Raw genomic sequence first — 18,113 nt, 5'->3', positions numbered from 1 at the left:
AATTTGGTTTTTATATTTTCTCATGTTAAATATAATCTACAGCTAGAAAGACATACAATAGCACTCGATTTTTTATTTATTTGATAGAAAACACAAGCGTGACAAAGTGGTCAAAAACAAGCAACGAAAATATGTAATTTTGACCCATATACCTTACGTACTTTCTGCGGTATTCTTTAGCCATAAAACCAGTAAAAAAAGAAGGTCAGTCATAAATTTAAATTTAAAATGGTTCGTAATTGGTTTTATAAATTCCTCCTATTATTTAAGATTAGGTCGTTCAAGCTAATTCAAGTTATAAAAAACAGCGTGTATACAAATGACATATTTTGTTCCAGAATATGGCTACGTCCCGGCCACGAAGTGACAGTAAAGGTCACTCTACTCGACGCGCTGGGCAGGGAGCTACTCGACGAGTTAGGCCCGCGCGTGTCGTGGGAAACTGAACCTAATCACCCTGGTATAGAGTTCAGAGCCGTCGACAGACTGTTTATTGAACACCATCCTGAATACGTGCCGGTGCCAGTGCCCCACAAGTACTATCAGGTAAGGACTGCTGTAATTTGTATCTTCCTAGTATTTGTATAAAGTTTGATTTCACTTGACACAACCCGCTGGGCAGAGTTACTCGACAAGCTAGCCCCGCGTGTGTCGCGAAACTGAACCTAACCACTCTAGAATAGAGTTTAGAACCGTCGACAGGCTGGTTATTGAGCACTATCCCGAGAACTTGCCGGTCTTAGTGCCGTAGAAGTACTATCAGGTGAGACTGGTTGTAATTCGTACCTTACCAGTATTTGCATAAGGTTTGATTTTCCTTGACACAACCCGCGTTGGCAGAGACTTGCTCGTTGACCTAGGCGCGTGACGTGGGAAACCGAACATAAGGTTTGATTTTACTTAATGAATTGAGAAACTGAACCAAACCGTAGAGCCGTCAATTGGCTTATAAGTACACAATACAAGGCTATTTTTTGATGATTTAAAGAATTGTTTTATTACAGCTAGTGGTAGCAGACGAGCAGGCTATTGGTTGGAGTGGGACTTTGAAAGCGAGCATTCCTGAGGCGTCCGCTAGTATTCAGGCGAGGGTCGTCGCGCCACTCAAATGTGACCCACAGAAGGTAAGTTATTTATAAACCCATTTATATATCTAAGACTCTTACCAATATAGGTACCTCGATAAATAAATAAATTTGACGGCGAATTGGTTTGAGCCATCAAAATTAGATTGACTGTTGAGAATATGTATCGCTTTGAAATGAACGCCGCTTCAATGGCATTCATGACATGAAAAAGTATTTATTTCTAACTTAATCCGATTCAGCCTCAATAAATGTAACAGGATAAGGATGTTTATCCTGCAAAGTTTCAAGTTTTATACTCTGCCAGTCAACGTTCATACACGATATGATCTTTTTTCACGACGCGATGATTTATTTTATTCTGATCGCAAAATCACGAAATTCTTAGACGACTTTGCACAACGATATTTACCTATTTATTCTAAAATAACACCTAATTATTATATTCCACAGATAAGCGTAGCGTGGGAAGGCGAAACCGTATCAAACATAGCGACCGTCTCCGGCGGCAGCGGGAAGTACGCCGTAGAGACGCCCAAAGGCTCTAGCGGCAGCGTGGACGGCGGGAAACTAGCGGCAGTCGTTCCCGGCCCGGGGAGTTATGACCTGCTTGTTGTGGACCAGTGCGTGGCTGGCGATAGACAACATGTTGAAGTTAGTATCTATACTTAACTATCATCTGAGATGCTAGCGGATAATACGGACCGCAACAAATTAAACTGATCATAGGTAGATTTTGTCTTTGCAATAAAGTTTATAAATTGCCAGTTATTGTGTGGACGATAACTTCCCTCTATTCTATTCACTGCGTGTATAAGCTATATGTGTACTGTGTATCTGCCGAATTCCGCACCGGAACAGGTTGCACAACAAAACTGCGTCGGCTAAATTATTTTTATTTCATTTTTATGTTCGTTTGTAAGCTTATATACCTCATGTATATATGGGCCAACTAGTTTAGTTTTATTTAAACTTAATGGTACAAAAAAAACTTAATGTACAAAAGGCGAACTTAATGCCATGAGGCATTCTCTACCAGTCAACCTTAGGGCAAAGCAGAAATTGTAGGCGGTGCATTTAAAACTAAAAGAAATTATTATTGAAAGGATTAGAGTCCTAATTCACATAAATTAATGATAAACTACTTAAATACATAAAGATATTTTTTTTTTAAATACTACGTCGGTGGCAAACAAGCATACGGCCCGCCTGATGGTAAGCAGTCTCCGTAGCCTATGTACGCCTGCAACTCCAGAGGAGTTACATGCGCGTTGCCGACCCTAAACCCGCCGCCCCCCCCCCCCCTCGCTGAGCTCTGGCAACCTTATAATATATACATAAATTAATATATATATATATATAAAATAGTTGTCATTACATATTTATTAATTTCGAAATACAATCGCAGCTCGCAGCGCACCTGGAACACTGTGCTGGGGAGCACTGGGAGGACATTTTTGCTGGCTCTGCTAATCAATGTAGTTTGACATTTTGTGTTTACTTATTTAGTCTTTTTTTATTTTTGTATTCGCACACATAAGACAACTATTTATATCGTAGGTCCACATTGAAGAAGTGCTAATCGTAGAAGTGTCTCCGTCCCGGGCCGTGTCCGCCATCCTGCGCGGCGCGCCCGCCTGCTGTCGGTGCGCGCCATGCAGGGGCGCCACGACTCGCACTTGGCCGGTTTTTTTTGTATTCGTACACATAAAACAACTGTATGTTTGTTTCGTAGGTCAACATTGAAGAAGTGCTAACCGTAGAAGTGTCTACGTCCCGGGCCGTGTGCGTGGGCGCGTGCGTGCCCGTGTCCGCCATCCTGCGCGGCGCGTCCCGCGCGCGGCTGCGGGCGGCGCGCGCCGTGCAGTGGCGTCACGACGCGCACTTCTCCGTGCAGGACGGCCAGCTGTGCGGCCTGAGGGAGGGCGCGGGGAAGCTTAGGGCTGTGTTCGGGGGCGTGTCTAGTGCTGATCATGAGGTAAGGATCTTCTACTGTTATAAATATTATAGTTTGTATGAAGTATCCCACGACGAGCTATACACCGTGTTTTTTTTTCTCTTTTTTTTCGTTAATTTCAAGGGTGCATCCCTGAGCTTAAATTAAGTATCTTTCTCGAAGACAACGGTATTGTAATTAACTCCCTTTTATAAGGCCCTTACGAGCGTGTACACTAGCCTTAGGGCCTGTGCTACTTAACGTAAGGACTACCCCGGACGATCGATGTTTGAAATGACATTGATATGTTACAGTTTTCAATTTTTTGGTTGAGTTAAATGTAATGCCTGTGTCACATCAATGCTATATGCAACATTTAATTAACTTTTTATAATTTAGTTTCCTTAAACGTACTTAATGATACACCGAAATTAACGGAATTTAATAAAAACACGGTGTATAGCGCAGCATATTAGGTGTAAAATTAATGGATCGTATCCGGAACAAAGGTAGTCGACGTAGTTCAGAAAGCGGCCAAGCTAAAGTGGGGGTAAGGCGGGGCACGTCTGTCACATGCCGAGTGAGCTGTGGGCCAAGATCGCCATAGAGCGACAGCCCTGTTTAAAACGAGGATCTGGCAGACCACGTCGGCGATGGTGAGACGAGTTAGACTCCGTTTCAGAGGAATGGGGGAGACCTTTGCCCAGCAGTGGGGCACTATAGGCTCCTAATAATTTGAATAATAAATATATCAATCTCCTGCGCCATATTGCGTGGCACGTCGCAAGAATGACTCCTACTAATGATAAATAGTAGACTGTTATGAACCGAGAAATGATAGGCACCGATTTCTGAAGAGTTATTAAGCGGGTCCACACAGAGCGAGCATACGCGCGAGGCAATTTCCTCACGCATAAAACGGTCAGCATAAACGCGCTGGGGTGAGGAAAATGCGCGCGCCGCCTGGGTCGAGGCACGTCTACACTGGCCGTTTTGTGCGCGAAGAAATTGCCTCGCACGTGTGCTCACTCTGCGTGGACCCGTCTATTTAATAGTAGTTCGCGCTAGAAATGCAGTCGACAGTACCCCCTGCCATGACCCCCGACATCAGGTCAGTGCAGATCCCCGGATGTCGGGCAAGAAAATTTTGGAAGACTGATAACACTGGATTTCATGCCGATTTATGATCATTTTTTTAAAGAGAGTTGTGTTATGACGTAAGGTTTTAGTGTTCCCGCCCCTGAGCGTGGTGCCGCCCCGGGCCAGGCTGCCGCCGAGCGGCAAGCTGCAGCTGCGGCACGAGGGCGGCCCGCCGCCGCACCTCGCCGCGCTGCACTACAAGCTCTACGAACATTCGAGGGCCGTTGAGGTAACAGGAAGCATTATAAATACATTTGATTTAATATCTCGCCACAACAGTCGATCAATGGACTTGTATATCGATGTCAGACAGATACATGTTATGATTGTTATGAAGCGTTTGCAAAATAGCGAGGTTATCATTTTTTAGGTAAAATTCTGCGCCGCTGGCAGGATTATTAGGTGATACTACTATAAACATCTCTGTGACCGAAGTCCATACGGTCCTTATCAACCTAGACACAATGTAATTCTTATGATATATTTTATAGCACGCACATAGATAATTAAATTTTCTCCTTTTTACGAAGATATTAGATTAGTAAATTATTTAATATATACATTACAGGATACATACATATATTTTTCGGCTTAATGATGCTTATTTCGATTTTTGACGACCGGTTTGGCCTAGTGGTTAGTGACCCTGCTGCTGGTCCCGTCTGGTGGTGGTCTGCGAAGCTGATGGTCCCGGGTTCAAATCCTGGTAAGGGCATGTATTCGTGTGATGAGCATGGATATTTGTTTCTGAGTCATGGGTGTTTTCTATGTATTTAAGTATTTATATATTTATATATTATATATATCGTTGTCTAAGTACCCCCAACACAAGCCTTATTGAGCTTACTGTGGGACTTAGTCAATTTGTGTAATAATGTCCTATAATGTATATGTATAATGTATGTATAAAAAAAAAAAAAAAAAAAAAAAAAATTCGATACATGACAAATTTATGTGACGCGGAATGTGAAAGTGCAGAGTTTCACACATTTATAATTATAAATATCATAATCGATTTACCTATTCAGTTTTGTGTTTTTCTTCTAGGTCAGCCAATCCGGGTTGGTGCACGGACTTTCGACGGGCACGGCGCGCATCCGCCTCGTTGCGCTCGACATCTCTGACGTTGAGATGGCCAGCGCTGACGCTGAAGTTGAGGTGACTTTATTTGACATATAAATACACACAAAGGAGCATAAAAGGAGGATCATTTAGAGTGGTAATTTTTTTTAATTCTTCATATAATCATAATCAGAATCATACGATTGTTGTCACCTTGGGAGTAGATTTTAACCTACTTTTAATTTTACTATCGATTTGAAGTTTTGTAAGTGTTGCATACAATATTTATTTATCAGGCAGATCTAATGATCGAATCAGGCAGTGGGTAAATAAACTCCGTGGTAGCTAATCTCACATGATTTGACCCCTCGAGTGTAAGCTCACATCATTTGTTTTGACGAATCCAATACTTTAGGGGCCAAAATACAGCCAATAAAAGTCAGGGTCAAAAATGTATTAGAAGCTTATTAATACATTCATTGCCAACGTTTTCGTAGCGTTACGCTCGTAGCCGATCCTAGAGTTTTCCCGTTTTGTAGAGGAAAGCGATTACGAATATGGAACCCACCGAGTGTTTACCTGTTACTGCATGTAATAAAAAATATTTGTTGAAATTTGAACTTTAACAGCTCTCAATAGAGTTGAATATAATATCAGCCATATGGCTGGCTGGCATATATATATGCCTTCGTATGTGGTAAAGGGTTAACACATTATCTACTTTTAGGTGATCCCCATAACCGGCATCCGAGTACGGGCCGCGACACAGACCCTCCTCGTGGGCTCGCCGGCGCCGCTGTGGCTAGAAGCGGCCGGCCTGGGCGCGGCGGCGCTGGCCGCGCTCCAACCCGCGCCGCGGGTCGCCTGGGCGCTGCGCGACCCGACTGTGGCTAGGCTGCACACTACACATGTTGACGGTGAGATCTGTGACGTTTCTTGTATTTCCTCTACAGTTACTTCTATAACTTGGCAAATTCGTTCGTGACAAACCCATGGTCCGGGCGGGGGGCAGGGGACGTTACTAGTCGATGACGTGTTGCTCATCACTACGCAGGATATGATTAACGTTACGGATACATCTGCCGATATCCCTACGAATGTTTTGCAAATCTGCATTAATCGAATTTGTTTATATTGTATAGACTAGATACCGGTTAACGTTTTCCTTGGCGGGTAATATTCCTTACGGTTAGTATTTGATAACCCTGTAATCTTAGCCGCTAAGTGTGCCAATTTATCATCGTTTTGATGTTCCTTTGAAGTTGGATCTTCGTTGAGTTTCTTTTTTTAGCTATACATTACATACAATTTGTTTAGTTTGACGTCCAATAAGTTTGCCTATCGGCGGACTCACCTTTGCTTTGCATCTCGTGTGCGTTTTATATGCGGGCGTGCTTGTCTACACAAGCTGCCCGGGCGGCCTGCCGCGGCGCCCGCGCCCCGCGCCCCGCCCCGCCGCCGCCCGCACACCATGGGAGTGTCGCGCAGTGTTGCCAGGCGTACGATAATTGTCGTACACGTACGATAATTATGGCTCCGGTACGATGTACGTAGAGTATTATCGTACGCAAAAGTACGATAATTTCAGGCCTTGGACGATGCCACCCAAAAAGCCTAGTTTTTGAAGCAAAATATGACACTTTCGGCTCCGTTTCGGATACCGATAATTTTGACATTAAAATACGATAATTCTCTGCCGCTCATCTGGCAACTCTGGTGTCGCGTACGAATCTGCCAAGCTATTGTAGGTTCTCCAGCGTCGCTGGCTAGAAGCGGTCGGTTAGGCGTGACGGCGCTTGCCGGTCTCCAATTCGCGCTGCCTTTCGCTCAGTATTTCGTAATTTTGTTGTAATGTAAATTCTAATCCTGTTCTGTCTAGTGACCGAGAGTTTAAAATGTCGTCACTTATTGTAAGTGTATAGCATATAATATGCTGTGGTTAAGTCAAGGCAGTTTTCCTTAAACAAAAATTGATTAATCTAATTGTTACAGATAAATTGGAACGAAGCGTAGCAGAAGGCTTGTCAGTTCGAGTGATTCCCCTCAAGCCCGGAGTTATTACGATCGACGTGCGAGTTCGAAATTTAGGACAGGTACCACTAATTTTATTTTTATCACTAACCATTCCCTTATTTGAAGTTTGTAAAACAGTTACACAAATCATAAAACAAATATGTGTTCTGTACTGCCTACTTCACTTTTTTGCTTAAAATAAGTTTATCATAGAAAAAATTTAGAAAATTTTTCGTAATGAAACTGCTATTTTTACACCATGAGATTTTCTTAGTATTCAGTATTCAACTAGGTAAGTTAAGTAGTATTTATTGTACGACCTACGCCAGAAGTAGCGGAGTGAGCGAAATAAGCACTACTTTATTGTTGAGAAAATAAGCGTATGCTGATTTTAACACCTCTCCTGCTTAGGATGGTATTCTACCTGTCCAATTTTTTTATATATTCGCAATATGCATTGCGTCTCACTCTCTCATTAAGCAAAATATGAGATGCAAATACACATTGGTTCATGAAATAGGACAGGTGGAATACCATCCTTAGGAACTTCTGCTGCATACTGTAATTACTGTACTGACAACTATACTCTCGAAACTAAATAAATACCACAATATTTACACCTTACTCTAGGCAGCAGAAACCCGTTCCTGGGACAGCACCGTGGAAATCCTCGCCGTTTCCGACATTGCCGTGTCAGTCTACGGCCTCCCTAAATCACTGGAGACCGGAGACCGGCTGGCCCTGGCCGTGGGTTCCACCATCCGTTTGAAGTCTTTACCAAGGTACATTGACAAGGTTTGAACATTCCATTCCATCATTCATAATTTTTTACCTGGGCTTGGTTTTCGGAGCTTTTGACTCTATATAGCCTATTGTAACTAAAGATATCTCGTTCTTTTTATATACAGGAGCGCTTGGCAGGCCTTTGGAGATGGCTCGTTCGAAGTATCCTCCAACGGGGAGCTGAAGGCTCACAGCGTGGGATATGGCGTCGTCGTGGCCCAGCATAAGGACGAGAGGAATAATATTTATAGGGAAACTGTAAGTTATTGTAGAGTTTATTACTTACAAGTTACGAGGGTATGATATGGGTATCCGGGCCATAATGTTTTTAAAGTTTTATTCTTATGAAATTAATCAGTATGTCATGTATCAATGTACCGAAATATTTTGAAGCAGTTCTACCCTTGGTACTCAAGCAATATATTACGCGATGAAGACTAGTAAATGAGCAGTTCTAAAAAATTTGTACGTCAATAATTATTTTTAATATAAAATCTATTTTTGCAACATTAGGAACTAATCAAATTATTTTTAACAAATATATACACTGTGATGAGACGCCATCTAATAATGATTAAAACGTAACTTTATAGTCTTTAGCAATATATAATAACAAATATTTTGATTTGTGTTTTTAAGTAGTCACACTACTGTATTAATTATAAACTAAAATAGATGTCATATATTTTTTTTAATATATGAAATCTATTTCAGAATATATTTTGTTAACAAAGTGTTCAAGAAAATGATACAAAAATAAATATATAATATATATTTTTTGTGGTTCTATTAGAAAGTTTAGTATTTATCGAAACATGATTGAAGTGCCATCTTCCTTTAGACTATACACGTGGAAGTGTCGACGCCCGCATACTGCACGGCGGAGGCGAGTGGCGCGAACGAAGACGGAGCGCTGCGAGTGGTTCTCCGCAGCTCTTTGGGCCGCGAACTACTGGCGCCTGATGCGAATGTCAGCGCCGCGCCTCTGACGACGCACGTGCGCAAAGTATCTGACAGGTAACTTTTTTATGGAACTTATGTCCCCTTACCTACTTCAAGTGTGGTGCTTGGCTGTAATCGTTATGATTTCTCATTAATGTTCATAATTGTTTACAAAAAGCACATGTCATCGGTAGTGGTGAGAGGTTGTTTGTTTTACATAGATAAATATACATCGTGGGCTGGTAAAACCCGATAGATTTTAAAGTTGTATTCTTGACCGCATTTAGAGACTAAAATGTCTTACAAAGTTGTCGTAAATCAGTCTTCTTTTAGAGATAATGACAATTCTTGCGAAAATTTGTTTTTGTATACATTTGTAACTTAGTGAAAAACGCCTTTTGGCTGCGCCGCTACCACTATGTGACTTGGTTTAGATATACCCACTGACAGACATAAAAGTTTTAAAGGAAACTTGCAATTTATATTTGTAAATAAATAAATATTATAGGACATTATTACACAAATTGACTGAGTCCCACAGTAAGCTCAATAAGGCTTGTGTTGAGGGTACTTAGACAACGATATATATAATAAAGATTTATAAATACTTAAATACATAGAAAATACCCATTACTGATGATGTATGTAAATAAAAAAAGACCTTATTCGTTGTAATGTTTTTTTTTTCGCCAAGAACTAAAAAGAAAAAACATGTAATGAGCAAAAACGCAAAAAAAAATTTTTTTTTGCCGAATTTGACCAAACTCACTACTTTTTTTTACTCCATATGACTTTAGGAATGCGTGGTTAATATCTGTCGGGTTTTACTAGCCCACGGTATATAAACAAATAATCCTTTTTAAACGTGATATTGTGTTGGTTTTTGTTACTTGATTTTTTCGTGACTGACTTGTTTGTATCTTTCAGTGCGCAAGGGCCGGAACTGCTGATCTCAGGCCTAGACTCCACAGGGTCGTTTATGACCTTCAAAGGAACAGCGGGCGGGGTCACAGTCAAAGACGAAGTATGGGTCACCGGTTCAGACTCGCAAACTGACAGGATTTTTGGTAAGTTGACAAAAACTTCTGCTTAAGGACCGCAACCTTGGAGCAACATTGGGAAGGGAGTCAGTATTCGTACTATTTCCCCACTGCCGAAGCACATGCGGCACATGCCCAACTGGGCGCTTTGACATGTGTCATTTTTTTTTAGTTTATTGAGAAACAAATAGTCTTAAAATAAACATATGAGCAACTTAGCTAATAGCTACAAATTGATTTCGTTATAGACCTATAGTTCCCTAATATAAAAAAAATCGATGTACAATTGAAAAAATAATAATAGTGTAAACTTATAGTGTACATAAAAAAAGTAACTGAGAACAGACTCAAATTAGAGATACCTACTATCAAGTTGCTGCAACTTTTAACCGTTATTTTAGAGAAGAATATACTGTTCTTTTAAAGAGGTATAATGAATTGCAAAACAAATCTGCGTCCATACATTTTTCATTGTACTGCATATCATTTTTGAAGACCATATGTATCTATGGATACCCCACACGTATGGGTTTGATGAAAAATTTGGCTACGGAACCCTAAAAAAAAGGTTATATGTTGTTTTCACTACCCCATACCACAGTTAACAGACTGATCGACGTCACGCGGCAGAGATTCATGAAACTTCCCGTGCAATAAAATTTAGCGAACGCTTTAACGGTGGCAGACGGTTTGGTGTAACCGACCCTAAGTCAAGCGGTGATATTGTTATCTTGTAGTGACGGGCGGCTGGGTCGTGTGCCTGGAAGGCGTGGGCTGGGCGGCGCCGGCCGGCGTGGGCGTGCACGCGGGCAGCGGCGCGGCGGCCGCCGTGCTGGCGCGCCCCGGCGCCGCGCGCCACACGCTCCGGCGCGACCGGCCCGCCGCCACCAAGACGCTGGTGCAGCTGCCGCTGGACAAGGTATCTATTCTGCTCTGTGGCTCGCACCGCTCGCTCCGTCGGACAGAGTCGCCGTACAAATTAACCCCCTTATTCATAAACGTGTACTAAAGTTACGATGCCGCTAATAATCGTTTGTCCCTTTCCGACGTATTGGTATGATGGAAAGGGACGAACGATTATTAGCGGCATCGTATCGTTAGTACACGTTTTGAATAAGGGGGTAAATGTTAACATTCTCGAACCGAATATTACTTTCTCGCCATTTGAAATAACCACAAGACCCGCCAGACACGTGAACGACCCCTTTTTTTTCACCACATCAGGTGGTAAAGGCTCTCTTGATTGTTCAAACTGATGAGAAAGTTGCATATTATTCACATGTAGGGCAAAGTAATCTGATATAAATGTTGAGTTGTTTCCTTACGTTAAATTTTGAATTATAAAATATTTAATCATGTTCATTTGGATTTGATTTGAATTTGTTTAATACCTTACAGTTGATATTGTCTCCAAATTGGTGTGGTGAGAATTTTTGTGTTTCACTCGGGGGCAAATTTTGTTTAACCCTCGTGCCTTGAAACCCACGCAACGCTGAAGATTCCATTTTTAAATTTTTGAATCTTTCGCTTACTTAGTTATCAATATTAGCACGAGCGATTAAACAACAACTTTGCCCCCATTGTAAAGCAAATAACTATTTCCATAGAATGTAGCCATTGTACTCCTTGTTGTGTATTAGCACGACGCAAATAAAAAATATTTATTTCAGACTCATTGAATCCATATCTTGAAAAAAATGACATTGTATTATTATGGCGGCGGGACGGCTAAGAACTGGGAAATAGCAAAAATATACCGATAATAATCCGATTTCTCCCCTCTTCCTGTAAAGTATTGCTCGTGTGGTCAAAACATTTTGGTTTCCATTCACGTCTGTTAAATTATATTTATTCATAAGCATTTTATTTACAGATGGAATTCCACCAAGGCGAATGGCCAGCTACCATGGTCCCGCTCTCCATGGAAGCAGCGGGGCTGACTTCTGGCCCCGTGCTATGCTCAGAGGAACAGAAGTATGCCCTCGAAGGCGTGCCTCTAGAGTTGCCCTTCACATGTCGCGCCAGCAAGCCGCATGAAGGCAAGCCTGTCGCTGACTTGCTTAACGGTAAGCATTGTTATTGTTAGGGAATTCTTCAAAGAGTGACCGTCTACCATGGTCCTTTTCGATTGAGGCAGCGGGGCTGGGCTCCGGCCCGGTGCTATGCTCAGAGGAACAGAAGTATGCCCTCGAAGGCGTGCCCCTAGAATTTCCCTACACGTGCCGTGCTAGATATGAACACTAAGATATGAGAGAAATGCTTGCATGCCTAACAAACATCAACAAATGTAGACACACTCTCAGTCTCATAGATTATGCGGTAACTCTGATGGTCAGTCTACGGTTTGACAATTCAGTGCCCGCAAAACATGTTGCAGAACATCCGCCATCTGTTTCGTATCAAACTATGGGCCACGTTTTTTTCTAAGACTTTGCCTCTATTACAATCAATCTTTGCAACTAAAAATTCATTTTACAGGTCAAATCGGCTGCTCGGTGATTCCGGCTGGCCCGATCACCCAATCATCTGAAATCGAGCTCTGCGCCGAGTGGGGCACCCACAGAACCTGCACCAAAGTCCTCCTGGTGCCTCCAGTTAAACTGTCGGCGTCTAAAGTGTCGCTTCTCAACCCGCCGGCAATCTTCACCGTGTATGGAGACTCGCAAGCCCTGAAGGGTGTTAGGTTGACGCCTTCGCCGGGCTTGAAGATTGAGCAGACTAGCTCAAATGATGAGGTAAGTTTGCACGAGAGAAATTCTATGATTTTTTTTCTAAATAATAGTATTTAGATACCTCAGCGCGTATCTAAAACAACACTAACAATGTAAAAATAGCTAAGAGGTTTATGTTACCTTATTGAACCTTGAGTAGCCTTGATTTTATTGTGCAATAATATTAACCTATTTATTGGCGGACAATTAGGGAGGTCTTAGGCCAGGTTGCCGGCTGGGTACCTACAGCATCTTGTTGAATGAGAAAACTGCACTATTTACAGCGTACACCGACAATCAGACATCAATGTCCTAATTCTGTCAGGGGAAATATGGGATAGGGGAAACAGTGCTCAACGAGGGTGTATTAGGCTCGGCAACGCGCATGTAACACCTCCGCAGCTGTAGGCGTCCATAGGCTACGGAGACAGCTTAACATCAGGCGGGCCGTACGCTTGTTAGCCACTGACATAGTATACAAAAGGTAACTGTTACGAGTTGGAGCGACGTGTAAAACATGATCCTTTTAATTTCGCAGATAAGTGTAGAAGTGACCTCAGAAGCGTCAGTGTGCGGACTTGGTTGGGTGACGCTGATGTCGCGGCTAACAGGACAGGAGTTACGCGTTGAGGTACGTTCCTTTTTATTTTCTTTTGGCGGTGGATACTCATTACTTACATCTAGATGTACATTACTATAAATGCGATGATTTCTGATTTCTGACTATAGAGGCCGGGAAACGAAGGGATGCAGGCTAAGTAGATATAGACAGGGATACGCGGCCGGCAACCCCGTTTCTTACCGAGATTTGTAAAGTGCTGTTCTCAAACTTGCAATGATAAAAAATGTAGTCAATTTGTTTTATTCGTAGGTTTACATCAACTACTATTTGATGGTTGAATACCAAAACGTTGTGTCAAAATTTGATGTTTAGAAACAAAAGAAGGTTCCTTTACAGGCCTAGGTGTGTAAGGCTGAATGAAATTACTTTACACATAATCTTCATTTTGCTCCGGATACGGATATTTCCGGACCTAATTTGAAGCAAGTCATGTCAACATTTCATTGCAAGTTTGAGAAAAGATGCATTTGTATTGTATTGTATTGGGCGATTTTTCCGCAACTCGACGACTTGCGCCTATGTTGGGGCTGGGCTAGTCCTGCCAGCCCAGCTCCTCGAGGAATCCTATCAAACCTTTGATGTTGAGTAGGACCTCGGGGAGGTCTCTCGGAGATCCGAGATGTTTAGCCCTGTATGGAGTCACTCCGCTGCATTCCAGCACCACGTGAGAGGCTGTTTCTTCTGTCTCCATGCAGCCTCATGAAAAGATGCATCTCTAAACAAAAAATAAAATCAAGAATAAGTACGCCGTGGTCAAACGCAATGTGTCATCTACTTTCAATAGATAATCTGATAAGAGCGATTGTACTCCAAAAGGTCTTGAGTTCTAGTCTCTATTGTAACTGTGATTTTTTTCCGTTTTGCCTTTCGGTAGTTATTGCGCTGATAAAAGTTCTGTATGCGATGACGGTGGAATACCAGACTTATTTTATTAATTTACCGTTTGACCGCCAATGACGGAAACGCGCGCGCCTACAGGCCAATATCAACTTTTCGTGCATTCAGACAAGGTTCATAATTGGCGTGGCGTTCAAAGAGCTATACTTGCCGCAAAACTAAATGGCGAGTCAGGTCATAATGCCATCTCTTTCGCTCTTGGTTGGTCTTAACAAGGGTAACGGAGATAACATTATGATCTCAGTCTTCAGTTAATTTTGCGGCAAGTATAATGTATTTTCTTATAATTTGTCTTGTACAGGTGGAGCGTTCGTGTGACGTAGCGTGCGGTACGCTGTTGGGTGCGTTGTTTACGCTCGTGCGGCCTTTCCTGCCCACGCTTTTGACGCTAGCTGCCGTGGTCGTGGCCTACATGTACAGTAAGTATCATTTATAGAGTTATTTCCACTAGTTAATACAAAGTTGTATAACAGAGATTTTTTTTTTTCACCTTTTACCACTGATAACGGTGTTAACTAGTTGGAATAACCCAATTTTCAAAATAGTTACTGTATTCCAATAGGAATGATTGCCTAACCGTTTCATGTGAGATACAAAATCTAAAAAATGTTTGTGTTCCTACGTGTATGACAACTACGGGTTTCAAATTCTAAACTACCTAAATATCTTATGGTACCATGGTGGAGGCTATACCGCTGCTGGTACTTCAGCACATGAAGTACAGTTTGGATTACTTTTTTTACCTCTAGGCAGTAGGGCGACACTCCTTTCGGCTTTAGTCGGCTCCGTTCGGTTCAGCATTCCTCCGAGCAATTATTAGGATTGACACAACTTGATGTTCCTATACGTGCACGACCACATATAAAATAATGACTTGAATTTTGACAACCCTAAATGGACGAAATGGATAGTGCCAGACATTAGAAAGGGACAACTTAATTTGTCCTTGAATCGCTGTCAAACTTCGGTTTTGTAAGAAGCATCATTTCTGTACGGTAGTACTATTACACTGGTCAACAGTGGTTTTTTTGCCTTTGATATAAGATTGATTTCCGATGTATTTATGCTCAAAATTTATGAAACTATCAACAATGATTTTGGAAGATTTGCTCTACTTTTTTTAAGTCTTTATTTTCATTTTACATTAAAAAATCAAAATATATGATATAAAATACGCTAAAATCATACAAAACTAGAGCACATTTAATACTATTATGAATATATTCGTAAACTGTGCACTTGAAAATATAGAAATTCGCAGAGATACCCAACCACAAAAAAAAAAGTTTTTTGTACAGCTGTGTTATTTATTATGTGCTATAAGTAAAAAAATAGCCACATTTGGTCCTTTTTGAATTTCATGTATTATTTATATAGTACTAAATTGCAATAAACTTTGTGCGTTAAGTACTGATATTGTCACACTGGGTCAAAGCCAACTATCCCTTTCTTTCTTAGTCCAATACCGCTGGAACGAGAAGGCCCGCCTGCGCCTCCCGCAGGCCCCCGAGTCGGTGCTGCCCGCGCCGCCCCCGCCCCCGGCCCCGGCCCCGCGCCGCTCGTGGTCGCGCAGCCCGTACGCCGCGCCCGTGTACGGCGACGCCGACTCCGACACCTTCTCGCCCAACTCTACCCGGATACACTCGAGGTTCTTGTAGTGCATTGTGATATTTTACCTAGTCGGTTGGACTCAAACCCTAAGTTCGTTAAGAAATATTAGTATTTTATGCAACAGTTGTATAAGAAGGGTCAAAAAAGGCGAGTGGCGTGAGTTACGTAAAGTAAAGGAATACGCCACGAGAATTTTTTGACCTACTTATACAACGTTGCATACAATATTTTTCCTACGAGTCAACAAAAATAAATCTTAATTTAGGTAAACAAATTACAGCAAAAGTATATAGCCAAGACGCGCGAGCATACCTTGTTACGCGCCCGGCCCGCCCCGGGCCGCGGCCGGCCGGTCAGCGACACCTTCTCGTAACTCATGAGGCCCTGGTACTTGCTACTTGCTAAATTAATTTTTTAGACAGTTCTTTCTCAATTTTGGCCACCGTAGCCTACGGAGACTAACAAGCAACGCTAACCGGTCTTCGTAGTCTATGGGTGTTGCTATATTACGGGTGTCACATGCGTGTTTCTGACTTATGAAGTAATTATTTTTGCTATGCAACCAAATGAATATTTTGTAAGTTGGCAGCAATGCACTTAGTTTAAAACTGTATTCGTTTTGTTAGGTTGGTAGCCATTAATCGCAGTAACGTTATAGCTTATAAAAGCACAAGAGCTTTTATGAGGAATAGACAATATAGACTTTTCTTGAAACCTTTTATGTATGTTCTTATATTCGTGTTAATGAATGCATAAATGACAGATAACAGTAGAGGAGTAGGAAAATAATTTTACAGTGTCTATGGATGGTATTCTACCTGTCTATTCAATTTGCATCACATATTTTGCTTAAGAGCCCATCAACGTGCTCACTACCGCCACTGGAAAATAATTGTGACTGTTTAAATTTAACGATAGATATTTAAAAAAAGCGGCCAAGTGCGAGTCGGACTCGCCCATGAAGGGTTCCTTTATGACGTATTAAAAAAAACTACTTAAACTACTAGATCTCGTTCAACATTTTACCACTTTGGACACACATTTTACTTTTATTTTTTAGATTTTTCATTCTGTTATTTTAGAAGTTACGGGGGGGGGGGGGGACACACATTTTACCACTTTGGAAGTGTCTCTCGCGCAAACTATTCATTTAAAAAAAAAATGATATTAGAAACCTCAATATCATTTTTGAAGACCTATCCATAGATACCCCACACGTATGGGTTTGATGAAAAAATATTATTTGAGTTTCAGTTCTAAGTATGGGGAACCCCCAAAATTTATTGTTTTTTTTCTATTTTTGTGTGAAAATCTTAATGCGGTTCATAGAATACATCCACTTACTAAGTTTGAACAGTACAGCTCTTATAGTTTCGGAAAAAAGTGGCTGTGACAGAATCGGACAGACAGACGGACATGACGAATCTATAAGGGTTCCGTTTTTTGCCATTTGGCTACGGAACCCTAAAAAGGGGGCCGCTTCGTACTGTATTTTGTATTTAAGTCCCTTTTGAATACATGAAACTAGTTTCTATGTTGCTGGATTCGTCGATCTATGAACTCAAACCAAAAACGGCCGTTTTAACTTTGGACTCCTAGATTGACGAATCCAGCAACGTAAAAACTATTATGATGCATTCAAAAGGTACTTAAATACAAAATACAGTACGTAGCGGCCCCCTTTTTTAAATATCTATCGTTAAATTTGAATAATCACAATTATTTCGCAGTGGCGCTAGTGAGCACGTTGATGGGCTCTTAATGAGGGAATGAGACGCAATGCACGTTGGACGAAGAAATTGGACAGGTGGAATACCATCCTAAAAATACGTAAAACTGTACAATTATTATAGCAAATTTATAAAATAAATAGAACAAAAAACCCTACTCGATACAACACTAGTCAACACAAACGGGTATTCGCAAGTTGCAAATAACTTCATACGACTTTAATCTTTTCAACGAATGGAACGTTGATCCGCGTTAGTAGGTATTGAACGTTGATATTTATATTGAAAACTTAGTAGACCGAGCTGGCTGGCTGTTCTCTAAAGGTTACATTTCACAAACTCTAAATCAAGTTCATTTTTAAAACTCTCCGATCAAGTTTAATATGGAAGTTTTGTTGATTCAGTTTGATTTTTTTTTAAATATCAAGACATGAGGGCTGAACTCTACAGCTCACAGAAGCACTAACATATGAATTAAAGGCCTACTCACGGATCCACGTTCCGCCATGCGAAGTTAGTCCTGTAAGTAATTGACGAAGCC

General features: G+C 41.5%; 1 protein-coding gene across 1 annotated transcript in view; it reads left to right on the top strand.

Annotated features, from left to right (window-relative positions):
• Positions 1-16,883, top strand: part of LOC133526478 (nuclear pore membrane glycoprotein 210) — a 28,711-nt gene extending 11,828 nt beyond the window's left edge. Inside the window, exons 14-31 of the mRNA XM_061863132.1 lie at positions 339-546; positions 1,005-1,124; positions 1,539-1,739; positions 2,821-3,063; positions 4,244-4,390; positions 5,209-5,319; positions 5,951-6,140; positions 7,216-7,316; positions 7,867-8,018; positions 8,145-8,277; positions 8,861-9,036; positions 9,889-10,028; positions 10,739-10,920; positions 11,875-12,067; positions 12,480-12,736; positions 13,251-13,343; positions 14,533-14,650; positions 15,690-16,883. Coding sequence (XP_061719116.1) covers positions 339-546; positions 1,005-1,124; positions 1,539-1,739; positions 2,821-3,063; positions 4,244-4,390; positions 5,209-5,319; positions 5,951-6,140; positions 7,216-7,316; positions 7,867-8,018; positions 8,145-8,277; positions 8,861-9,036; positions 9,889-10,028; positions 10,739-10,920; positions 11,875-12,067; positions 12,480-12,736; positions 13,251-13,343; positions 14,533-14,650; positions 15,690-15,889 — 2,965 coding nt within the window. The 3' untranslated portion in view covers positions 15,890-16,883. The remainder of the gene's footprint in view (positions 1-338; positions 547-1,004; positions 1,125-1,538; positions 1,740-2,820; positions 3,064-4,243; positions 4,391-5,208; positions 5,320-5,950; positions 6,141-7,215; positions 7,317-7,866; positions 8,019-8,144; positions 8,278-8,860; positions 9,037-9,888; positions 10,029-10,738; positions 10,921-11,874; positions 12,068-12,479; positions 12,737-13,250; positions 13,344-14,532; positions 14,651-15,689) is intronic.
• The last annotated feature ends 1,230 nt before the right edge of the window (positions 16,884-18,113 follow it).

This window comes from Cydia pomonella, chromosome 16 (assembly GCF_033807575.1).
Source record: "Cydia pomonella isolate Wapato2018A chromosome 16, ilCydPomo1, whole genome shotgun sequence".
Classification (NCBI taxonomy): Eukaryota; Metazoa; Arthropoda; class Insecta; order Lepidoptera; family Tortricidae; genus Cydia; species Cydia pomonella.
The sequence above is the reverse complement of the archived record's forward strand: the minus strand, read 5'-3'. Positions and strand labels throughout refer to the sequence as shown.